Genomic DNA, 25586 nt, shown 5'->3' with positions numbered 1-25586 from the left:
TACTTTAGTATGAAATTGTTCCATTCACTTCCCATAAAGAAGTGACAAAAGAGAGGAGAAATGAAGACTTTTCTTACTATATTTTCCTTTGTAAGAATAAATGAGACTCCAATATGAAATATTTAAGGTGAATTTTCAAAGTGGAAGTCCGGTATAAACAATCCTTCCCAGTCATATTTTACATTTGTTTTAACTGCAGAAGTAAAGCAGCTCACCCAGCTCAGATGGCTGTGCTCATGTTTGGAAAGGAGCGGAGTGGTTAAGAACCTCACCTAATCATTTGAAGAATTTGTTTAATCGCTTAGTGTCCAACAGATGTTCCTACCAGACCAAGTTGTCCTTGTACTTGAAAAGGGAACCTGCCTAAACACATTAATATTGTCTTCAGTTTGAGCACTAGTAATTCTGCCTGCCTGTTGGAATGATTTTTATTTGTTTGAGATTTGTACAGAGAATCAAGGAGTTCAATATGCTTCACGGTTGTTAACAGATGTACAAAGCTTCATGTAGACCAAAGAGATGACAGACATCTAGAAATAAAATTTTATGCTAAAGGAGTTAATATTAACAATAACGTGATATTTTGAAGTGCCAGAATTCAAGCTCTGTCCGGTGAAGTTTTTAGCCAAGGTTTGTAAGTAGGCTGATGACCAGTGTATGCTACAAACATCTTGACTGTGTAAGTCAGGTAAATTTATAGTCTAGGTAATAGTCTTGATGTCTTGGTGTAGGCTACAGAGAGCGAGCCTTTGATTAGCAATGAGGGGGGTACTTTTTTAGCAGTCAACAGGGGTAGAATTCTGGTAATTAAATTGTTTGAACTCTTGAGTGCTTTACAGGAACTTTAGTTCTTCAAAATGTATTTACCTTTCCACTTACAAATTAGCAAAAGACAGTCATGTTTCTATAGAAGCTGATGCATTAAATCTGGTCTTTCTGTTTGCTGAATTTAAAAAGTGGAATCTGGGCAGAATATCTTAGAAGAACCACAGGCAGGGTGGATTAAATTACTTCTTTTTTTCTCTTGTTTGGTTGGTTTTTTTTGTTTCGTTTCTTGCATTTTTCTAGAGTAGTGTAGAGGGTAGTGTAACTAATATGCTGACAGTATTATTTGAAGTGGGAAGATAGGCGATACACCTCAACCTGCAGTACGTAGTCTGTTACCTATTCAGAGTGTGAGCTGACACAAAGCAATCCTGACTGAGCATAATATTATTTAATTTAACTACCTATCACCAGTTGTTAGGGACCCCTATACCATTAGCTCCCTCCACTGTCTCTGACTGCCCACCACAGTGCTCCTAGCTATCTGTACCTCACCTGTTTGCCTGGTCTAAGGTTATAAAGGACCACTCATCACCCACTCCTGTATCTGTCCCTTGGTGGAACTTGCTAATAAGTGTTTTCCTCTTATTTTTATTTCAATTAATAACATATGTTTAGGAGTTTACTTTTTTAGCAAAATTAGCTGAAACTGTCCTACTACTTCTGAAGTATTATTAGTAAGGTTTACACAATAAATTGTCCCTTTCCTTAGGAAACCACACTTTGAAAGGTAATTTTAAAAGGATTGGATTGTTCAAAAATTCCTACGAGATCTTTCAGAGTCCTTGCAGAATAAAATCACTTGTTTGTATAAACAATTGGTTTATGCTTTAGAAATGTTCTTTGTGTTTGATATAATGCATGGTTATACTACTTTATCTAGGAAACGGTATTTTAGGTTTTAGAGAGCAAGTATTACTTTAGAATCAACATATCAAAAGGATTTATTTTTCACTAAATTTTGGCATATTGTTTTCCTTCTCGGAGACTAATGCTCCATCTGGGCATGATTCTTCTAACTGCTTGTGTGCTTAGCTTTCTCCTGTATTAGATTACAGAACTGTACTGGACGTGTTCAGAAATCTGTGATAGACAGGTGCAAGTTGCAAGTTAGCACTAAGCTACGTCACCGATTGTGCCTAGTCAGTAATATGAAGTATCTCGGACTGCTGAAAATATGTTCAGCTGAGATTTGCTGAAATTCTAAGGTAGGTTATAGGAACAAATTTGAAAATGTTAGTGGGACATCGGCATTGTTTTCTGGCTGATAGTGCGTTGGTGCTGATGAGATGCATTGGTGCCTTTCCCTTCAAGACATGCACATTCCTGTGAGAAATGCTGTACAAGCATATTTCAAGGGAAGGATTATTTACATGGTTTATGATCTTCTAAGGAAATCTAGAACAAAAGCCAAGACAACGTAACAGTGCTGAACAGGGCGTTCTTCCTTGTAGTCTTTACAGCAGCTACTATAATTTAGAGCTAGATCTTTGGTCATTTCTGTAATTAAATATTAAGCTTGCTTTTGGAAAAGCTTTTCTGACTTAGTGTGACAGTTTTTCTTTTTTTAACATGAAACATATTAAGTGTAACCTCTAGATTTAGAGTCGACACATCGGTTGTACGAATCGTGCTGATAGAGGTTATTAATCTCTCATCTTTCTGTGCATTCAGTTTGCTCAGTAGAGAGATGTTTATAAGGTATTTTGCCTTTCACCCCCTTTCAAAGCAATTTGTTTCTTTATCTCTTTTTCTTTCTCTTGGAATTTTTCTCAGTGTCCAGCATCTATTTTTCTGTCCTGTTTCCTAGCATCATTTGGTTTCCCATCTTTTGAACTTGTGCATTTTCAGGCTGTTGTGTCTCCCTGGTATACTGGTGTTCCTGCTACATAGAGGAAAAAATCTGATTGCGTTCACTTCAGGTTGGCTTTTATCTAAAGTTCTCAAAGGTGTTTGACAACCCTTTGTGGCACCCAGGACTTCACTGTTCTCAATGTAAATAAGAGCTGTGGTAGACACAGAAAGGTCATAGGAGTTTTTAACACACGCGCACACCCACCCCCTTCTTTAAAGAACAAGTGTTACGAACTGGCAGAATTGAAGTTTGATTATGAAGGTAATGCTCTGATCCAAGGGTTAAGAAATAACGTTAATGAAGGCCCTAGGAAGTGACAGAAGATGGTGAAAATACAGTAAATGCAGGGCATGAGGCTGGGTGCTAGCTTGTGCCAAGCTTTGAAGACTACATGATACCAGTGTTGTGTGACTATGAGAACATTCCTCCAGTTTTGAGCTATTAGAGGACCAGTTCACTGCACTTGTGTGAGATTTCCTGGATTATAACTATTATTGCATTAGCTGAATATGTATGGAACATACATATTTTGTGTAGGTAAGAAATAGAGCGTATGTGGGAACATCTCAATCATAAAATCACAGAATAGTTTGGATTGGAAGGGACCTGCAAAGGTCATCTTGTCCAACCCCCCTGCAAGAAGCAGGGACATCTCCAACCAGATCAGGTTGCTCAGAGTCCTGTCCAGCCTGGCCTTGAACGTTTCCAGGGATGGGGCATCCACCACCTCTCTGGGCAACCTGTTCCAGTGTTCCACCACCCTCATTGTAAAATTTTTTTTCATTATGTCCAGTCTGAATCTGCTTCCTTCTATTTTAAAACCATTACCTCTCATCCTATCACAACAGGCCTTTCTCCCCTTCTTTCCTGTAGGCCCCCTTTAGGTACTGGAAGACTGCTATAAGGTCTGCTCAGAGCTTTCTCTTCTGCAGGCGGAACAGTCCCAGTTCTCTCAGCCTGTGCTCGTAGGAGAGGTGCTCCAGCCCTCTGGTCATCTTTGAGTCTGGCCATCCAGCCAATTCCTTATTCACCAAGTGGTCTGTTCGTCAAATCCATCTCTCTCCAGTTTAAGAGACAGGAATGTTGTACATGGATAGCTTGATGACTTTTTTAGACGTTTAAAATGTGAAATATTGCTTGCTTGTTTTCTTTAAAATACCTTTGTTTTACATCCTGCTTCAATGATACCTTGATTTGCCTACAGAAAATACTGGGTGGAATGAAAGTAGTATGTGGCAGCCAGGTCCTGCCCTTGCAGAATATATGTTGAATTCCTAGGATTGCAGTAATGGTATCATTTGAGTTGTTTTAAGTCTTTTAAAACTGCTTTTAGCTTTGAAAGATAGAAATACCCATAGGTAAAAGTAAATAAATCAGGAACTGCAAATATTTATTTTACGTGTTATGTTCTGGAAGGCTATGAGGAGCAGTGTGTTTTGTCTTTTTTTTTTTTTTCTCTGATTAATCTTGTTCTGTGTCGTTTTTATTGTGAGGAATGACTGAGGAGCATCTGGAAAGAAATTTAGGGAGGGGATTTTTCTTCCACACTCTCGTCTTGTTTTTCATAATTTCTTCACTACCAATTCCTGTCCTTCCTTTGTCCCCTTTTAAAACAAATTCAGTGTGTATATACCTAAATATATTTGCAAGATGCATGTTCAGATTTCCAAAATTAATATTGAGGGTTACAGTGGAAATGGACAATTGATACTTTCATTTTATTTCAGTTTGAAAATAATTCAGTTCTAACTTGCGTAAAATATATCTTTTTCTTTTTTAGAGACGTGGAGCAATTTCCTATGACAGCTCTGATCAGACTGCGTTATACATTCGTATGCTAGGTAAGCATACTAGTTTCTATATTGCAGAGTTCTAATGCTTATGATTGGTTTAAAGTAATACTTTTATATATATACATATGAGTGTTGAAATCTTAAATTTATCATTCCCTTTCTCCTGGGTAATATTCTGGTTAGATTCTTTAGAAGACTTCTTTTGTGTTGACTTGGGTTTTTTGGTTGTTTGCCTTTTTTTTTTTTTTTTTTTTTTCCCCCTGAGTTAATCATTGTGTCAGATGTTTTACTCCTATATTAAAAAAAATGAAAAGTTCTTATAATTAACGTAATGTGTTTGGTAGAAGTTAAGTTTTGCAAGTGACTCATGATTGATCTTTATTTCTGTGATGGAATTTATCACCTCTGCGTGGTATCCTTCTGGTTAAAACTGTAGCTTAGAGAACATTTGTGTGAGAGTTACCACACACTTTTAAAACCTCCAATACTGAGGCTATGAAATGCTCAAGATGTTCTTAAAATAATGATACGATTTTAAACAATACTTCTCTTATTAATTCTAGAAAAGATGACTTGAGAAGGGAAGGGATGCATGACAGGGCCAGTAGTTTAGTCAGCCTCCTGAAGAATGTTTCCGAAGTAGCAATTAGATAAAGGGTAAAGCTGAATTAAAATGAAAGAAGTGTTTGGAGGGGCAAGTGTCTGGGGGAGACGCTCTGTGATCGTGAGTGCACACAAGGAGGAGATGAGGTCAGTTGTTGAGAGGAGAGAGATGCAAAGCTCTTGCAGATATGGCTGCTGGATTCAGTACTACCTGCACCTCTTCTGGAGGTTGCTGGTGGTGCAGATGGTGTGGGAACTGCATATATACTGTACTGTCTTTTTCATTGCAAAATTATGACACTTAATTTAAGACATTTTGAGCTATGATTTTGTGTTGAAATGGACTATGAATGCTTCTGTGGTGTCTCACACAACTCAATGAACGTAAATGGCCAGTGATAATATTAATTCTTAGCTGGCTCCAATTAAATGAGCCAGCACATATCTCTCTATTCCCCTGAATCTTTTAAATTTAATTTTATATTGTACCTATTGAAGTCCCCAGAAATTTGTAACTGAATTGGCTGTCAATTTAAAGTTGTAAGCTATATGCATGTGTACGCGTGTGTGCATATATATAAATTCATAGTCATAACCTACATATGTAGGCATACACATGCGTATGTATATAGAAATCCAATTTTGACTTGGCATCTTTGCATTTTTATTTTTCAATTATGATTTTTTTTTTATAGTTTGTGAAGTTGTTAATACTGTAGCACTGACTGTCTCCTGAAGGATTTATGATAAGAGAATGTAATTACTTTGGAGACTTGTTACGAAGAGGAGGACAGAAAATGCTGGCTTCTAAATGTTTATTGAAAAAGCTGCTGAGGTTTTTTTGTTGTTGTGAATATTTTTTTTTTTTTAATAATCATCCATTTTGGAGGATGAACACTAGAATTCATCAGAATATGTTTTTTCTGCTCTAGTCATAAGAATAAGAAAGTAAATTCAGGCCTGCAGTAGTTTTGTTTCCTTGATTTTGTGATTTTTTTTTTTTTAATTATTTATTTCATGCTGTAATTAGAAAATACAGTTATTCTGCTTCAAAATACTACAAATTAAGTACTTCTAATTCCACAAAAGAGGAAATATGTATTAGTTAAAATAATACCTGCATTAAAGGTAGTGTAAGTATATGTCTCTGTTTTTATCTTTTAAAAATTAATCTGCTAGTGGTAGAAACTCAGCTTGTAAGAAAATAATTCTTAATTTTTGAGGAGAGTAATCTGATTTATTTTGCTACTTTGGAACTGTACCATGAAGTAGTTAAACTAGGCCCATCATTTCTGCAGAAGGGTTTATGATAATGCTCAAGTAAACCTAGAGGAAAAGCAAAGCATGACTTCCTGTGGTTCTTGGTATATACACCTGAACTGAGGGGAAAATCTTATTTGTTTTGAAATCTTTCATTGACTGTTCTAATAGGGAGAACTGGAATACACTCAGAATGTGATGTTAAGTAAATTAAATTTTCCACTTGTTCTCTTATTGGAATTAATTATGAGACTGTGATTGGTGCTTGCTATGAATAGTGTAACTCTTGCTGGCGTTCATTGCTGCTCAGTGCTGCTAGCGATTTAGAGACAGTAAGTCTTTTGAAAGATTGACCTCTTCTAACTTTGACTGAGGGGAGGAGGGTACCAACAAACAAACAAAAAATTGCTCACTGGATGTTTGAATCAGTATGCTAAATTTGTATTACTTTGACTTGCTGGTGATCACTTTGTTTTCCTGAATGTTATGTATGCTATACTATACAAGTTGGCAACTATTTACAGATTTATTACTGTTGTATTTTAAATGGACTAAAAAAGACCAGCCTGAAAGCTGAACAGTTGGATGCATTGGTATGTAGGAACATTTATACCAGAGTAGATTCAAGAATGAATATATTCAATTAGAATTTATTTCAAGAAATGTGAAGCATTTCATTTCCCCTACAGTATTGTGAGGCATGGGTTTTTTTTTTGTTTGTTTTTGTATTTACCTTAGTACAGTTTAGCAGAGTAAGCTGTAAGGAATTGTCAGCTGTAACTTAATGGGAAGTTCAGCACAGTCCTGAGAGGTTTTGCCTTTTTACTTGGTTTGTTATTATTCCAAACAGACTATATCTACTAATAAAATGTATCTTGATAAGGTGTTTAATTTAGCAGACCGAAAATACAAAGCTAAAGGTATCTAGGACACTTTTCTCTTCCTCTGTTTAGTTGTGCTGGCTGTAGAGTTGCTTTCTTTGATGTTTTCATACTGTTCCAGTGGGAATCCAATGGAAATTCATTTGCACCAAGTAATTTGAAATTCCTGTGGTATGGCAGTGTTTCCAAATTCAATTTAAAAGATCAGATTTTAGGGGCACACAAGATAAGCAGCTAACTCTTAACTGTCTTCATCAGTGTCGATATAAACAAACAGCATTGACTCTAATGACTCATCTGTCATACCCCATTCCCAAAATATACACTAAGCCACTCCCGAATGGCTTATTTACTATTTAAAAATATAGATACAGATGCAGCGTTGTAGAATTTTTCTTTTAAGACCTTAGAAGGGCTAATATATCTGCATCACCTCAGTCAGCTACTTCTCTCAGCAGCTATGAGGAATTCTCAACGTTTTTTGTAAGTGCTTCTGTGTAGTCTTGAATACATTCTTGATTTTTCTCTTCTTTGCTTTTCTGGTTTCTTTTTCTTGTTTTATATTGCCTGAAGGTTTTACTACTGTGCATGGGGTGGGAAGAATGAGGCACTGCCTGCTTGTATCGATGAGTGTGCACCTCTCAACTAAAACTGGAACATTTTAGCTTCCTTTAAAAGTTTTTATCACTTCAAATAGGAAACAGTGGAGGCGAGCTACTGCGTAATGCAGGTGCACGCTCTTCTCTGGTAGCAGTTGTTAAGTTCTATTCCTTTTGCTTTAATTCTGGCATATTTAGCTGACCTGTCATCTCTTTCTCCAACAAATTTAATAGGAACTTTATTCTATGAAGCTAGTAATTCTTTCTGGAAATCCTGCTCTTCACAACTTTGTGGCTTTGACTTGGGTGGTTTACCCTGAGGTGGCTGTCATAATTTGTGCTCCCAGCTGTCCTCTGTGATCTCTGAGATTTCTGCCTCTGGTGCTGAAGGCCTCAGCTCCCCAAGCAGCTGCTGCATTGTTGCTGTGCCGCACTGGAGTATTAGGGTAGCACGAAGTATGTGTTGTGTAACCCTAACGCACAGGGATGTCAGCTATGGCATTTCAGCTGCCTTATAAGTATCAGAGCTGTCCTTGCGGTGTGAACAGGAATCTGAGAGCGGGGTAGGATCAAAACGATCTGTTTCAAGGTAAGTTTTGTTACAGCCCTGATTCCTTTTCAGTTTTCAGTTGTAGCTGCAAACCTTCCTCTTGCATTCCTCTTTCTGCTATTTATTTAGTCTTCAGTTGAGTTTCTGCCTGTATGGCCCTTGTCTTAACAATGCAAGCAGTCCTGGTCACCTAGAACTATTCTGAAAAAAGTCTAGTTAAATACTCAGCCAACAGGTAGTTTGTCATGCTTGTGCACAAAATCAGATTTTGAAAGGAAAGCTTCACAGTTCTTAAATTTTTCTCTTGATTCTTTGGATTCACAGAAACTCTCAAAGAGGAAAATCCAGTGGAAGTCTGGTGTCATTAAGATGCTGGACTTGAATGTGTTCCCCTAAGGGAGCCGAGGAGTCTTTTCAGAACCGGTAAAGAAGAGACACTTAAGATGAAAACTGTCGGCTTGCTACCACTTCTGCCCACCCCCCTCCCAAGGAATTTACATATAAGCAAATACTGCGATCTGATGGTTTCAAAAGGTTTTGTAAACACTTTGATGGTTTTTAAAAGGCCTAAGTAAACTGTTCATAAGTTTGTTTGGTTCAGGTGTTGAATTTTAATTATCTTTCAGTTACCATAATAATATTTGGCTTTGAGGTTAGACTTCTGTTGCTGTTTGAAGGAATTATGTAACAGTGTCCTTTTGTCTGATAGAAGTAATCTTAAATCTGAAATGTCTTGTGCCTTTACCTATGATGATAAGCATGTCTCTTCCGTAAAATTAGATTTTATATCATTTCAGAGTCATAGGGTTACAAAAAAACCTGCACAGGGTTTCCTAAACAAATACATGTGAATATGTTATGTTGTGTGCAAGCACGAAATGTGAAATGGGTGCACTTGCGATCTGTTGATCTTTGTGAGATTAACTGAACAGTGAATGCATAACGATGGTCCAATATTTCTGGATGTTTTGGGATTAACTATGCATAAGCAGTAGAGATTAGTCTCACTATGCTAATAGCACTAATTTCATAAAATGCTAATGTGCAGGCAGTTTGCTATTCCGTTTAATACTTCTAAACACATAGAAATTTCAGATGGGTGAATGGTATCTTCAGATTCCACTTGTACCAATTTTTCCAAGCACGTTTGTTGTCAGCCATCTTGCATAATGTAGTAGTTCTTTAAAGTGATAATGGAGACAGCTCTTCTGCCTTTGTTTTGACCCAATAGGAATTTCTACTGTCTTTACAGTGATAAATTCCAGTTAAAAAATTCACCTATTGCTGAGATCTTGATTCTTAACAAAGCACCCTTTGCTTCTACCACGATCAAGGACAGAGAATTTTATTTAACAACTATTTAAAGAAAATATTTTGCTTTCTTTTGATAATTTCTCATTTCATGTGTATGCAAGTAAATACCCTCATTTTAGAATCCTAGAATCTTTAAGGTTGGAAAAGACCTCCAAGATCATAAAGTCCAACCATCAACCTAACACCACCATGTCCACTAAACCATGTCCTGAAATGCCACGTCTACACATTTTTTGAACACCTTCATCTTGCTACAATTGCATTTCCAGTAGTTTACTGTGTGCATTTTTAGTATATAATTTCTTTTGACTATTCTTGTAAATATGTGTTTTAGTAGTTACTGTTAAAAGCAGTGTAGTTAGTTGTACTTCTGCATTTCACTTAACAGACAGTTTTTCTTATTTTCCTACTCAAAATTCACAACACTGGGAGTATTTCAAGGGTAACAAGGATACTGGTATTCTATGCTGTTAGACCAGGTACTAGTAAATAAAAAAGAACAAAGCAGAGTGAAATTTTCTGGATATCATTTATCAGATGAACACCTGCTTGTTTTGTTATTTGCAGAATTTTATTTTAGTCTTCAGGTATTTTTCTGTGAACTTTTTATCTTCTTGATACTTTCAACAAGTAAATTGTTCACCACAACCTAGTTGTACACTGAAACTATTTGGTAATTCACGTGATGGTTGGTAAATTTTGAAAGTTAAGACTACACTGAAAACAAAATATAATTGACAAAAAATTGTATCACCGTTTCTGTTAAAAAAAAAAATGAGCTCAACTAAAAAAACTTTTATTTTTCTTTTACTTCAGCTTGTGAACTCATTCACACAGCTGTAGCTATGACTGATTTCCCAGATAAATGTGGGTGAAAGGTAATGGAAGTTGCATTTTCCTCCTTGTAACCTGATATTTTCATACACAGCTACTAATGCATTTGTCTCTTCTTTTTCAAAATTTCCTCCTTTTTTTAATTCACTTATTTCGTAAATAAAATCCACCGGTTGCTTGTGCCTAACAGAAGAATTCTACAATTTGCTGCCTCTGTATTGCCTGGAACAAGACAATCCTCTTGCGCTCCTCTACTCAGATGAATGCTTGAAATCTTTCTAAGTAATCTTTTGTCAGTGGTCTGTAAAATAATGTTTGCAGGTAGTAATTGGGTTACTTTCCCTTGCAGCTCTGATTATGTTTTCAGTTTCAAAAACATAAAAGAATTAATAACTGAAAACCACATGTATTTGGTGTGTTTTTACTGATATGTAAACTTTCAGACTCATTATTTGGGAAGCCCTGGGTCTGCTTATCTTTTCGTAGTCTTTCCAGCATGCCTCACAAGATAACATTCATATGTAGTGTGTTTCTGTAGATATGTCAGTGTTTGTAGATATGTATCTGTAGAAACACCCCTATTAAATATCAAAAGTGTAGTACTGAAGCTTTAGTCAGTATCTTTAGCTGTTTTGTGACTTAAGTTGCTTGCTTCAGCATTACGAATTAGCAGTTTGGAAAAGAAAAGGAAAAAGCACTCAAGATATTAGAATATTTCCAGTTGCTGGAAATTAAATAGCTGTATTTTTATTTTGCTCTTACAAAATCAGTTAGTTCCTTGTGCTAAATATTTAGTTTTGATTCATATGAAAATCACTGAGGACAGGAGAACGCATCACTTGGAGGATTTTAATAATTAGAAACCAGAACATTTTCACATCTTAAATTTCACTTTTTTTTTTGTTAGGATTTGAGAAGGGAACGATTATTACATGTGATCCTCAAAGGTTTGCCCAAATTTGTAATTGCTGAAGGATTTTAATTGAAATCTTTTAATCCAGGTGGACTACGTACATTAATGCATACAAATACCTAATAAAAAAATACTGATCAGCTTTCAGTTGGTAAATGCATAAGTAGAAATCAACTAGCATGCTGAAAGATTCAGGTTGCAGCTAATTGCAGTGCAAAATAGTTTGATAAAATTTTAATACTGAGTTTTGGTATTTTAATAGGCTCTTGTGTAATATTCAAACAGCTGAGCACAAGTAAGTAAATGTTAGTGGGAAAATATTCTATTATGTAATATTAAATCATGTTGTAACTAGCTTATTTGCTAAAAGCTACCATTTCTAGAAGCTGAATCTTTTTTGTACTATACAAAATGTTATTGTTTTATGTGTGTTACTGAGGAACAAATCAGCCTTTAATGTCCTTGTTTCCTGTCATATTAAGGTGCATTTTTATCATACTGGTGTAGCAAGCTGTTCCTAATTTCATCTGAATGCTTATCACATGCTTCTGGCAACGTCTGCTTAGGCAGGAGAGATTTTGACAAGAAAGCATGCGATTGCATGTTTAACAAGTCTTCAAACTTTGTTTTGAATTTCACCTTTAAGAAAAAAGCATTGAAATAGGCCTATTGTTTGAATAACCCTCTTCCATTAAGTACATGAATCTTTACCCCTCCAGGCTATGTTCATTTGCATTTTATCTCTGCCACTCTTCCACACTTTTATTTCACTCTTGACCCTGTTTCTAGGAGATGTGCGAGTAAGAAGTCGGGCAGGATTTGAAACAGAGAGAAGAGGTTCTCATCCATACATTGATTTCCGTATTTTTCACTGTAAGTATTTAAAAGCAGATAAATGACAAATAAACAAAGGCTTCCATTAATTTTAACTACTGAGCCTCTAAAAATAAAGTTAACAGCTTATATAACAAGACCATTTTTTAAATACTTCTTAGGAAAATGTTTCATGCTACTTCATTACCAAAAATAAGAGGAAAACCTTCAGTGCTAAACTTTTGTTTTTAAAAATATAGTTTAAACTGATAATCCCTATGGAAGTGAAGGCTATCTTATATGCAGCTGCTGATCGTGCGTGCCGAGTTCTTACTTGGCAGAAACAATCAGCTGAGAAGAATACTTTCCTGCTTTCATAAAGCAGCAGAAGGACCTGGTCCAGGATGATGTTTGAAGAGAATTACAGTAGATGTCAATATTCTTGACCTGATAATAATCAATTTAACATTACATATACTCAAACATGTAGTTAGGACTTAAATTTTTTGGACCTAGACAAATCTTAACTGAAGACTAAAGTGTTATAAGAAAACAGGAGACTAGTATTTTTTTTGTGTTTTAGGAAACTTTTTTCTCAGAAATGTTACAAGAAAAATATTTTTTATATATTTTCACTTTTTTTCTCTACATCTATATTGTTATAACCTAATATGTCAGTAATTGTTGTAATATAAAAGCTTTAATAACCACCATATCATTATGCAGAAAAAGTGCAGGGCATTTAAAATGTAATTAAAATATGCCAATAATATTAATGTACTAAGTGTCATAAAGTATACCAACATTGTATCAGCACAATTCCAAGTATTCTGAATGCAGTGGAGACTTCTAGAAAAACTGTTTCATGTTAACAAGTGTGGTTGTTGTAATTATCGTATTAATAAAAATGAGTGGCAGAAACTGTGCTAATTAATATTCTGATCTTAACTGAAGTTACTCTTTTTAAAAGTAGATCACTACTTAAATTTAAAACTCTTAAAACTTAGTTTCATTCAAAAGTTAGTATCGTAAAATAGGTGAGAAAACAAAGTTTGAAGAGTATGCTATATTGATTTTTTTCATTGAAGAGGGTAAGAATTATGTCTCAAGTCCTGATAATTCCACTGAGTATAATAAAAGTTCTCTGTAGAAACAGCATGCGATTTATGAATTGTGTTACTGTCTTTTTGTGTGTAATATATGTGGCTTTTCATGCTGATACAGAAAAATACTAACAGAAGTGTTAATCGAACTACCTGTTAAAAGGCAGTCATGTATGACATTATCACTTTTGTCAAATTAACTGTATTTTCTGTGGTACTCATCATGCTGATTCTTTCCATTCTGATAATTGTGCATCAGGCAGATCATGACTAATCAGGAAAAAAATTTTCACACTCCGTCTTCTTGCCCCTACTTGTTCAGGCACAGGCACCAACTTTTAGCAGCATCAACTGTGGTGTCTGATGACAGCAAAGAATGTTGCTAGGAGGCCCAAAAAATTCTTTGGCTATAACTTCCCTCTCGAGTCAGCTGCTGTGGCAGTTTTCAGAGTTGCCATGTTACAGTCAGATTTTTTTGCACTTCAGGATTGTGGCCTGTTGCAGCGTTGCTCTTTGACTTAAGACTCCTGCTTTCTTTCAAAGTGAGTAAGGAATTCAGCCCCCTCCCTCACCATATCACTAGATTATATATTAATTTTATGGAAATGTTGGTGTTTTTAAATCAGTAAAATGTTTTCTTTTTCTCTGCAATGCTAATTGAGTACTGATCAATGTTTCCTTAATTGTTCTAAGCAAAAGAGTTTTAGTATCCTACGATCACCCTGCGGGTAGAGAGAAGTTGTGGGAATCAGATTTGACCTCATTTTTAGGATATTCTCCCTGCCCTCCTCCAGTAACTCCAGAAGGTTTTTGCCACATAGAGCTACATGGCTGAAAAATGTTCACCCATATGAGCAATAGACAGGATGTGAGAAGAGCCAGCCAAGCCAGCTAACTCTTCTTTGCTTGGGGCAAAAACTGAACTGAAAAGGATCTCTTCTGCAGCTGAAGCAGACTAAACCATCTGAATGTTAGCTTCTTTTTTTTTTCCCCCACCACAGCTGCATACTGTACAACAGTAGTGCATGGATATGCTTCCTTCATGGTGTTTGTGAAGTTTCACTGTGATTTTCTCCTACTGTCCACTAACTTTGCTGTGTGGTTCTAAATATTTTGCAATGATCTTTGCTTACCTGTTTTGCAGATGACTTATATACTATCATTCAGTGTTGAAGCATTGTTGCCATTTTGTATTTTGCTTAGCTAACTTGTTGTTTAGTGTTGTTTTCTTTTTCTGTCGATGTTTTGTGAAAAACTTGAATGTCTTTCAGGAAGTCCAGCTAATAATCTGCTGACCAGTTTTCTTTTTCCAGTGTTTTATAAATAGACTCTTAACCCAGTATTTTATTGGTAGGTTTGGAGACTACTGAATTTTAAATGCATTACTCTATTGTCAAGAAGTGACTGGGTTTTTTGTTGTTTGTTTGTTTTTTAAATAATCACTTCTGTTTCATTATGTTATTTTTACTTGCAACTTTGCTGAAGTAAAGTTTGTTAGCACTTAATTCTTAAGACCACTTCTGTTTCTTCTTAAGGATTATAAGCTCAGTGTCTGTATCTTTATCCTAGAGTTCTCTGTGACATCCATCAATATCCAAGTTTCTAAATTGGCTAGAAGTATTCTCAACAGTAACTTCTTTTCTAGGAAATTCAGTTTTAACACTCGTTAATCGTTGGAAAAATACCTTTGTTGTTGTTGCTAGAGATGGTGGCATGGGAGTCATATCTGAGGATTATTAAAGGTAGGATTTGACTGACAATCAAACTAAGCTTGTTAGGTGGTAGTTTTCCTTCTATATTCGTTATTCTCAAAGTCACGTTTTTATAGCTAATTGCAGGAACTAGCCAGGAGGAATAGCTCAGTAAACAGATTTTTCTTTCAACAAGACTGCTTCCTGATGAATGGGGAAAGTCTGGATTATATTCTTCATGTTAGTTGGTAATTGGTTAACACCAGGACATCAATTAGTAGTTTTTATGTTACTGTGGTCTGCTGGTTATATCTGTGTGGGACCATGGGCGTAAACTCCAGTTAGCAGCTGAAAGCTGCTGTTTCTGGAAAGGAAGGAGCAGCCATGTAACTTTATTTCTCAGAAGGAATTTTTACCTTAAATATAATGGTCCGGTTTTGTTCAGTGGATGTACACATTTGAGTTGCACAGTAAATTTTGTACACGTTATTGAGTTGAATATAGAGCACTGTATCTACTTTTCACTCCTACTGTCTGAGAACATAGCATGTTTTCAGGGACGTTATAGAAAAAGTTATTGCAGTGGTTATAACCACTCTTACTCTCTGCTGATTTACAAATAGACTATAGTTAATGTGATTATTTTTAGGGTTTTTTACATTACTCAAGACATCATAGTAATTAAGTCTTCAGTGTTGACAGAATATGTTGATAAAAGCTAATGCAAAACAAAAATCTTTGGGAGAAGAGTTGGTAAATGACAGTATAAAAATATTCCCTTTTTCAGAAATAGCAAACCAGCAATAAAATTTTAGATTGTTTTCTTGCTGTTGAGAGGTTGTCAGTAATGTCTGCTGTTTTTTTATACACCTGTGTCTGTGTATATATGTACACATTAGAAACTTTGATTATGTTTGTGAGGATTTTCTGGCATGCACAAACAGAAGAATATATGATGTGCCCCAATCACTCACTGATTCACCATTTTAAAAAAAAAATTAGTGAATGTTCTCAGTGACGTGTACAGTAAGTTATAGTGAGGAAGTGAAGCCAAAACGAACAAAGTGAAGCTCAAGTGAGTAATTAAGATAACAGCAAAAATACTGGGAAGTGTCATATGCAAATACAACTTTAATGCTTTCAGGCTTCCTTTTTAGGAAAGAGTTGTTGGATATAGTCTGGAAGAACTGGATAAAAACTAAAGACTTTGGTTTTGTGGGGAGGAAACAATTTTTTTTTTCTTCTTGCTTTTCCTGTTGTATCTGCACTAGAATAGATAAGATCTTGTTGAAAGATTTTTAGAATTCTCTCCTGCCACTCTAGTGTGAGCATGCTCCTGCTGAGAGGTGGTGATGTTGCCAACCTGTGGCTCTGTCGTGTTTTATAGATTACAGGATATGTCACATCTGTGAATTAAAATATCTTAGAAATAAAGGTTCAGTTGATCAGTATGCTTCTGTAAACATTTAAGAATGACTCAATTTTGAATCAAATTGATGTTTGCGTGCAGTACAGTCCTTCATGTAGGAGAGAAAATTATATGATGGGAACTTAAGATTTCATTAAGACTTAGATGGTTCTTCTTAGTTGTATATGGAGCCCTTTTAGTGGGGAAAGGAGGAGTTTAGGTGACTTTAATAGGTGATGGATACATATAATTCTATTTAAGAGTGCAAACACATGAAGAAATTCCAGAGTTTATCTTCAGTATACAGCTTCTAGACTGTTTACTTGGAAATTGTAGTTCACAGGACATTTCATATGCTACTTTGAGATCTGGCAAAGATGTCAGTATCTACTGTTCGCAGTGTTGTTTTGAACTTTTCAATATTTTACTCACAAATCATTGGAAAAGGTTTATCTTGGACAGTGAATAAGACTTCCCTTAAGTGAGAGCCCAGAAGTCAAAGAAGAGAGGAGTTCAAATACAAATGGATTGCCTTAAACAAATTGAGAAATCTTTGTGTGACAACACCTGATGATGCTTTTGACAGTACCATCTAGAGGTTGGGACAGACTAGATGAAGTTGAATGGCCTTTTTTTTTTTTTTTTTTTTTTTTTTTAATTTCACGAAAATAGAGGAATTACCTAGCTGAATCTGGTTAAGAGTATTTGACTGTCTTGTTCAACAGTCTACTGTGAAGAAGAGTGAATTTCACAATGAATAAAATCATGCAAGAAGATTTCTGTCTGGTTATAGGTTGAATTGAAGTATTTGTTTCCATGTGAAGATGCCAGCACTGAGCAGTGAAAAACTTGTACTCAAGAGATTTCTGTAAAAGGTGCCTTTCTGTGAAGGATGCATTCTGAAATTGTCATCTAATTATTCACAATAGAAATTACTCAAAGACATTGTTTTCCTCAACGTGAGAGAAATTTTAATGTTGGTTTAAGTGCGGAGAATGCAGTCACAAAAGGGGACGTCACAGAAAATGTCCTCAATACAGCTTTGGCCAAAAGAAGACAGTGAAGAGGATAAACTTGAAGTGAAAAGTGAGCTTGATTAAGGAAGATTTCAGGCTAAGAGCATCCTGTTGAGAATACAGAACAGATTATTTTTTTTTCCTGTTGCTGTCCTAGATGGTTATTTTACTTAAAATTTCTTATTTTCAAGTTTCTCTAAAAACAGCATGTGTGCTCTGGAGTCTTGCACTGGTACAGCTCACTGTTTTATTGCTGAAGTAAGTTTGACCTTAGAAGATGACACATTCTAGGTGTGCATTGTTTTTTGGTTTTTTTGTTTTTCTTTTTTTTGTCTTTTTAGAACCTCTCCAATGTGTTCCTTCAAGTAGTTTATTTTGAAATACTAGGGTTTTGTTGGTTTTTTGGTTTTTTTTTGTTTGGTTTTTTTTTTTTAATGCTGGACAATTTGGCATAAAGTATGTGAGAATTCTGTTTTCATCTCTGATTCCGGTTTGACTTTTCTATTGACAGTCATACAGGCTCCTAAAGGATATTCTTTTGTTAACCATGATGTGTTACTTTTGAATTCTTCTTTCATTTCTGAGGATAAAAAATAGCCAGAAAGGATTACTTCATAGTTCTGTCATTCCATTGCTGTAGAACTGAAGAATTCTAGAACACCAAAGAACAGTGTTGTTTTTGGAACACGTTAAGAAAAAGATCTGGTGATGGTCTGGAATAATACTATCTTTCTTTTGGGGAAAGGGTTGAACCATCATGTGTTACGGACTTGTCTGTTCAGGAGCATCAGTATCTTGATTAACATGGCAGAAACCATTTTTGTAAGGGGTATGTGTATTCTGATGATATTCCTCTAAATATTTTGCTTCAGTGAAGTTTCTTAGTTCACACTATACTGTTGTGAGCTGCAGATTTGCCTTGCCCAGTGGGTGGATTCAGGTTAAAAAAAAGTACACAATTACAGGATTGCTGAGATTATGATTCAGTAAATTGGTAGAGAAATAATATGCCTTGTATATACTGTTTCCTAGTTTTAATAAAATTGCAAAATGTTGTGCATTTTCTGCCCTTCTTGGAGTGTTTACAGAGATACTAAGGGAAGCCAAAACTGAAAAGAATTACATGGATAGAATCCTTTAGATACCTTTTCACAGTGTTCTCTTTACACTTTTACTGCTGTATTTATTTAAAGGCTTACAGTGCTCTTGGAGAATCGGCACTTAATTCATCCTGAAGTAATCCAGTCTTGCACTTCGAGCAATTTCTCTCAAATTAGCTCAGCTTTGAACAGAGGATTGGACCAACCAACCTTAAGTTAGTGTACTGTTCTGTGTCTCTATACTTCGCTAAGGCAGTATTTCCTTCTATAAGATCCTGAAACGTAACACATTTTTCTGACTCCAGTCAGAAGACAATTGCAAAGCTGTGTTTACTTAATCCTTGACCCACATCATATTTTCCAGTGATCATTGTAAAGTGGAAAAAAAAAGTATGAATGTATATATAAATACATATATGATTCATTAAAACCAAAACAGTCTGGCTTAATTTTTTTCTTTTAAGTAGAAGGAGGGTTATAATGCCTTACACTGATGCTATCAGGCCTTCAGAGTGGTTCTAAGGAAGACGGGAAGTATAATAAGGTAATTTAGACACCAGTAGTCTTTATATGTAACTTTAAAATCCTTGCTGAAATTTTACCTTCTAAAGGAAATTGTAGTTATATACGAAACTTTAATACTGAATGTCTTAAAAGTACTTTTCATATGCAAATTATTAGTTGAAAGCTTAAAGAAGAGCTAAATAACAGGACTTTTCTGCATGGATTTAAAAGAATGTATTTGATGATTTGATGTCAATAGATGTGACATTAGAATGCTTTTGGGTCCCTCTAGTGGTGTGAAGTGTGAGATAATACTTTCAAGTTATTCATAAGTAGAAAATGATTTGTGTCCTGGAAGGCCCTAGAAATATGGTTATAATTGACATGTGAAATGGAGTATTTCTTCAAATGTACAGATTTACAGTTAGTGGAAACTTTCAAATATTATGTTATGTTTGATGATAGTATTTGCTATGTAAAAGTGATAAATACATTGTTGCCTTTGATAAGAAAAAAATTGAGAGATTACTTTCATGAAAAGATTTTCTTTATTTTTTTTAGGAAAAAAAAACCTGCTCTGGTGGACTTATGCACCTCAAGCTTCAGGTTTCACATTCACATATAAGAAAGATCCAAACTCTCAAATTTTTTTTAATTCCTTTTTTTTTTTCTGTTAGTGACAGTGATACTCGAAATCTTCAGTTAAGCTCCTTCTGTTGGTGTAGTAAAATTCAATGATTTGTCATGGATAATTTCATATTTACCTTTTGGTGGTAGCGGGGAAGAAGTGGAAGGTATGGTTTTTATACCAGATAAGCCTTGTTTTGACCAGGACCTCATCAGAGGCTGTGAGTCTTTATCTATGTATTACAAGAAAGTTGAAGCATTTTGCTAGGATTTAAGGTTTCTATTAATAAAAAATTAAGCCAAACCATAATTAAGTTGTCATTATTCCTTTCACTGTCTGTCCTTAATCTACAAAGGATGCAAAAATTCTGAAAATAAATATATCAGTATATGATGATTAAGTGATTTTGACTTGGTTTTTCCCTACTTACTTTGTATTTTTATTTCAGGATGAGAAAAATAATTTTTAACATGCCTGTGAAATGTGATAAAATGATATTTTTTTAGGTTTTCATGAAGTACAACACTCAAAAGATGTGTGGTAAGAGAGATTAAAAGAAGTGTCTTGGAATACAGATGGAATGTCTTGCTTGAAGACAACTTGCATTATTTTATTTTCTTGCTGAATATGCATATCTTTATCAAAATAACTAATGTTAGTAAACATAATTATTCCTTTAATTTAGAGAGAGGCATTTTTTTTTTTATTATGCCAGCATCTCACTTAAGATGCTTGGAAATGAGAATATATATTTTGGATGATATTCTAACTTTAACTAGAGCGTGAAGAATTAAGAAGAGAAGAATAATGCCATAGGAGAGCTGCTGTTGTCTAGGCACAAAGAACTACAATTTGTCTTCTGGTTCCTTGCGTGGAAGGCACTTCTGGGTGCTGTGGCTTGCTTCTTAACATGCCCAACATCCTGACTTTGCTTTCATTCCGTTTCAGTTCTCAAGATTGTAAATGTCATATATGTTTGTTTGTTTTCTCATTCTAATTTGTCCTTTAACTGTCCTTGTCTCTTAAAAGCAAATAGTCACTACTGGGTATTAGGCATTTAGCACACTGAAAGCTCCAAATGAAATGGTAGACTTTTGGGCTGAGAGGAGGGGTGTTTTAGCAGCATAGTTTTTCTTGAGCAAATGTAATGCACTTTTTGCTCTTCACCACCACCTTCTTTCTATTATAAATACATTATTGAACCTTGATTTTGGTAAGGTCTCTGAAATTAGCATCTTGTTTCGTGACTAATGATAGAAGAGGGTAGGCTGATGCTCTCTTATTAATCACGCATATAAAGGGAATGAGTTTTCTGCTTGTGCCAGGAGGGAAATACCAAGGTTCCATTGCACAACTGTATCGTTCAGTTTGCCAGTCCTTTCCGTGAACTTGTCTTTGCTGGTCTGCCAGAACTGCAGAGCTTTTGATTTTTTTTATCCTTCATAGTAATTTATCTGTGAGAAAAAGGAAACTGCTAGCACAGGTACTGTTGGTGTTCCTGCAGCTTAAGAACCTCTTTCTTCTTCCACCCCACATCCCTCCCTGCCTTCCTTGAAAGCTAGCTATTTTCTTTTTCAACCTCTCTTCTAAATTAACTACCTGTCAAACCTCCACATCTGACTCACTTATTCTAAATTGTCCAATATAAAATCTTAGCTGTTAAAGAGAGAGTAATTTACTTTTTGGGTTGGTGTAGACCCCCTGAATTAGGTGTTCTGGAACTGCTGAGGGCTGGAAGGGCTCTAAATATGTGTGTGTATATACATATATTTTTTTTTTCTTATTTGGAAGTTATTCTAATCATTGCATGTCTAAATGATAGGACATTTGGTCAAGCTGTTATTACTTGGGCTATACATGTGGGGTTAATAGTGGTTCAGAGGGAAGTGCAAAGTCTGCCCCAGAGAGGAACAACCCCATGTACCACCACAGACTGGAGACTGACTGACTGGAAAGCAGCTTTGCAGAGAAGGATCCTGGTGAGCACCAAATTGAACGTGAGCCAGCAGCGTGCCCTTGAGGCAAAGGAGGCAAATGGTATCCTGGGCTGCATTAGAAGGACCATTGCCAGCAGATCCAGGGAGGTGATCCTGCCTCTCTGCTCAGCACTACTGAGGCCACATTGGGTACTGTGTCCAGTTTTGAGCTCCTCATTACACAAGAGATGGACATGCTGGAGAGAGTCCAACAAAGAGTCAGGAAGATGATTAAGGGGCTGATGAGGAAAGGCTGAGAGAGCTGGAACTCTTCATCCTGGAGATGAGAAGGCTCAGGAGGGATCTTATCAATGTCTATAAATACCTGAAGGTAGGGTGCAAGAGGACAGAGCCAGGCACTTTTCAGTGGTGCCCAGTGCCAGGACAAGAAGCAGTGGGCACAAACTGAAACATAGGAAATTTCCTTTGAGTATCAGGAAACACTTTTTCAGTGTGAGGGTGATTGAGCACTGGCACAGGTTGCCCAGAGAAGCTGTGGAGTCTCCCTCCTTGGAGATATTAAAAAGCTGTCTGGACATGGCCCTGGGCCCATGGCCCTGCCTGACCAGAGGGGGTTGACCAGGGGCCCTCCAGAGGTCCTTTCCCACCCCAGCCATTCTGTGACTTTGTAATAGCAGTGTTGCTGCCAGGAAAGCTGGAATGAAGTAGGCCTATTGTGGTTTGTTTCAATTGCATCAGCTGGAGCAGTGCTCTTTTCTTTTTCTTTTTTTTTTTAATATAAGCGAGAGAGAAGTAGGATTATTGTGTAAGAGTAGTGGTTTATGAACTATACAAAGTGATGATAATTCAGAGAGCTTAAAAGTATTTTTGAGATGAATGTCTCAATAGCATATTGCGAAGTAAAGAGTAATGAGTGTTCAGCTTCACAGAAGACTGAGTAATTAATTTGCCTCTGCACCTGCATCATCGTCAGGAAAAATACTGAAGCAAAAACGTATGCGATGCCCCCAAAAGGCTTATGAACACAAATATACGTTGAATGCAGACCTGTGCTGCCAAGTTATGGCATTTCTGTGTTCTGTTGTGCACTTCTCTGCAAAAGCTGGTGTTTTACTCTTTATTGTCTATATCATACTGTTCTACTAAAGATTAACAGGTGGCAGCTGTGAAACTTATTTGTAGCATGATAACAAAAGTAGGTTTTTTGTTAACTAGAGATCTGTAAAAGACTACTTACGACCAAGAGAACTGCCTATACTTCCAGAAAAGTACTGATTTCTCCTACTTAAATTATTTCATTTTACTGAGACTTAGTGTTCCTGGATTTTTCTATGTAACTTTGTGGACATTTTGTATCGTTTTATGACCCAAGTATACCCATTTTATATTCTTTTATTTCAAACCTAATGGCTTCTGTTCTGAAAATTGGATTTTAAGGGACTGGATCAAGATTGAGAGGGGAAAATTTCTTAACTGCAGCCTACGCTCTGTTAACAGGAGCAGCTGTGTTGCTCCCTGCTTCTCTGTTCTGCCGGCTGGTGATGCTCAGACTGTAACCTGATGTTAACAAAAGTGGTTAGAAATATTGGTAGAGTAATGCAGCATGACAGATTCTATTTATTTGCCTGCTGTACAAGTGAATGTTGCTTTATAGGCAACCTTTATCATATGTAGTACACCTGCTTACATAAGTGGGATATATATGTATCAGTATCTTCAGAGGAAGTGCCCTCGGCCTTAGGTATGATGACTTGAAAGATATTTCATGTGCAGTTGTCTGTGTTAGCCCTTTCAAACTGATGGGCATATCAGTTTCTTGATTAAGTGTTTCAAGCGTGTCTGAAAGAGTATTCCAGTTTTGTCCATTTAATCTCTGTTAGCGCAGACTGTTGATGTGAAATGCTGCTGCATGTGATTAGATACTGTATGTTCGGGTGATTCAATTCTGTTCAGAGGTGTTTTATTAGTGTAGATTGGGAATAAATGTATTAATGAGTTAACGTAGAACAGAGTACGTTGGAGCTCCTGCAGGGAGAATTTCTATGGCTAAAGATTTATCTTACATAGAATTAAACTGCTTTCAGTAGAAATCACTTGGGTTTTTAATTGAGGTTGTTAATAAGGCCACACCTTCCCCTGTACAATACTGTAGACTGACTTTAAGAACAAAATTTGTAACTGCTTGCTTCAGCAATTTTTAATACGCCTTGTTCTTGGAAGCACAGGTGGTCTATACTACAGAATTGGGCTCTGGTTGATTTTGAGGATCTGCGTTTTAGGAAAAGACCCTGTTTGCTTTGACTTTCTTAGAATCATAGAATCATAGAATGGTTAGGGTTGGAAGGGACCTTCAAAGGTCATCTAGTCCAACCCCCCTGCAGGGAGCAGGGAGCCCCTCCTGCAAGGAGCAGGCGGGGCTTCTTACTGAGTACCTTTTTTCCTTTTTTTTTTCTTTCTTTTTTTTTTTTTTTTTTTTCCCCTCTTTACCATAAGTAATTTCAGGCAGCATGAGGGAATGTCAAGGTTATTGACTGTCTCTTGGTTCTATAAAATCATTGTTGGGGTACTGCTGAGAAGAAAGTAAAGGTCCAGTTTGGCCTTAAGTATTTTGGAATAAAATATCTGGCCTGTTGCAAAGAAACTGTAGCTATGTGTGGTTTGATCTTCAGGTTTCTGAAACACTTCAAGCATATCATGTGGAATTGAATGCAAGCTAACAACAGTCATTTGAATAGCTAAACTGCGAAACCTAATAAGAGTAAAATATTTGGATTAATCTTTGAAAAGAGGCTAAAAACCGCTTTCTGTAGTGATTTCACTGTGTTGGGCAAGGGAATTATATCTACTGTGAAAGTAAATGTGGTGCTTGTTTGGCAGAGTAGTTCTGAGCGTAATTATCTGCAAAAGTACCAAAATCACTTGAGTGCGTTTAAGTCTTTACTGTCAAATTTAAGACATTTTGAGCTTTAAAATCTATGTTAAGTTATTTGTATGTGCTCAAAACCTACTTGAAACTCCTATATCAGCACACATTTTATATTATCTTGCTGGCATTTATATCTTATGTGGTTTGCTAGGATTGGATTAGGTATACATGAGAGCAGTTTTCCCAAAAGAACTTCTTTGCAATACTGTCTGTGTTTTTACGCAATTTCTATAATATTTTTGTCCTTTCCATACTAGAGTTCCATAAAAAGATAAGTTTCAACTGTAACTTAAATATTTGTTTTTCTTTGCAGGATGCTTACATAGAGAACTCTTTTTTTCCTAAGCTCTATAAGTCTTATTAATAAAAATCTTTGTGGATGAAACATTTGATACACCTATTAAAAAGAAAAACTACAGCGCCTTTGTTGTACCAGACTTCCCTGAACAATTTTTTCTTTTGTTAAAGATTTATTAGAGAGAGTATTTATTCTCTTGTTTTTCGTAGCAAATTCTGAAATCGAGGTGTCTGTGTCTGCGAGAAATGTGAGAAGGCTGCTTAGTTTCCAGCGATACCTGAGATCTTCCCGTTTTTTCCGTGGTATCACTGTTCCAAATTCTTCAAACATTTTAGATGATGATTATAATGGACAAGCAAAGGTTGGTGTTTTTTTTTTTTTTTAAAGTGTGTTTTTAAAAATGTTTGATTTATGACTGTATCTTATGTTAAGAGATGGTGTAGCCAAATACAAATTTTAAGCTTGTGGTTTTTTAAATATATATATGTGTGTGTGTATATGTCTATATCTTTAAGTTCAGCCAAAATTACCTCATTTCTAACAAGCTCCTGCATTTCCCACAATTTTATTGGGATGATTTTTAAAGCTTAGGTGGCTGGCAGTTTTTTTAATAATTGTAGTGAATGGAGGATGCACTGTAATAACTGAAGAAGTGGTGAAGGAAGAAAAATAAAGCTATTTTAAAAATGTAATGGAGCAATTTGGACAACTGTTACTCCCCCCTCACCTTTTTAG

At 35.9% G+C, this 25586-nt stretch overlaps 1 protein-coding gene across 5 annotated transcripts in view; it reads left to right on the top strand.

Moving 5' to 3' along the window:
* Positions 1 to 25586, top strand: part of PDE7A (phosphodiesterase 7A) — a 77324-nt gene that overhangs the window by 37298 nt on the left and 14440 nt on the right. For 2 of the 5 annotated variants that reach the window (XM_086740882.1, XM_086740883.1), the window contains exons 2-4: positions 4461 to 4521; positions 12217 to 12300; positions 25061 to 25212. In XM_086740882.1, the coding sequence (XP_086597008.1) occupies positions 4461 to 4521; positions 12217 to 12300; positions 25061 to 25212 (297 nt within the window). Of the gene's footprint in view, positions 1 to 4460; positions 4522 to 11689; positions 11723 to 12216; positions 12301 to 25060; positions 25213 to 25586 lie in introns of all 5 variants that reach the window. The other 3 variants (XM_086740884.1, XM_086740885.1, XM_086740886.1) reach the window with 2 other exon arrangements.

This window comes from Chlamydotis macqueenii, chromosome 2, assembly GCF_036417535.1.
Source record: "Chlamydotis macqueenii isolate bChlMac1 chromosome 2, bChlMac1.mat, whole genome shotgun sequence".
NCBI lineage: Eukaryota > Metazoa > Chordata > Aves > Otidiformes > Otididae > Chlamydotis > Chlamydotis macqueenii.
This window is presented reverse-complemented; position numbering and strand designations above follow the sequence as displayed.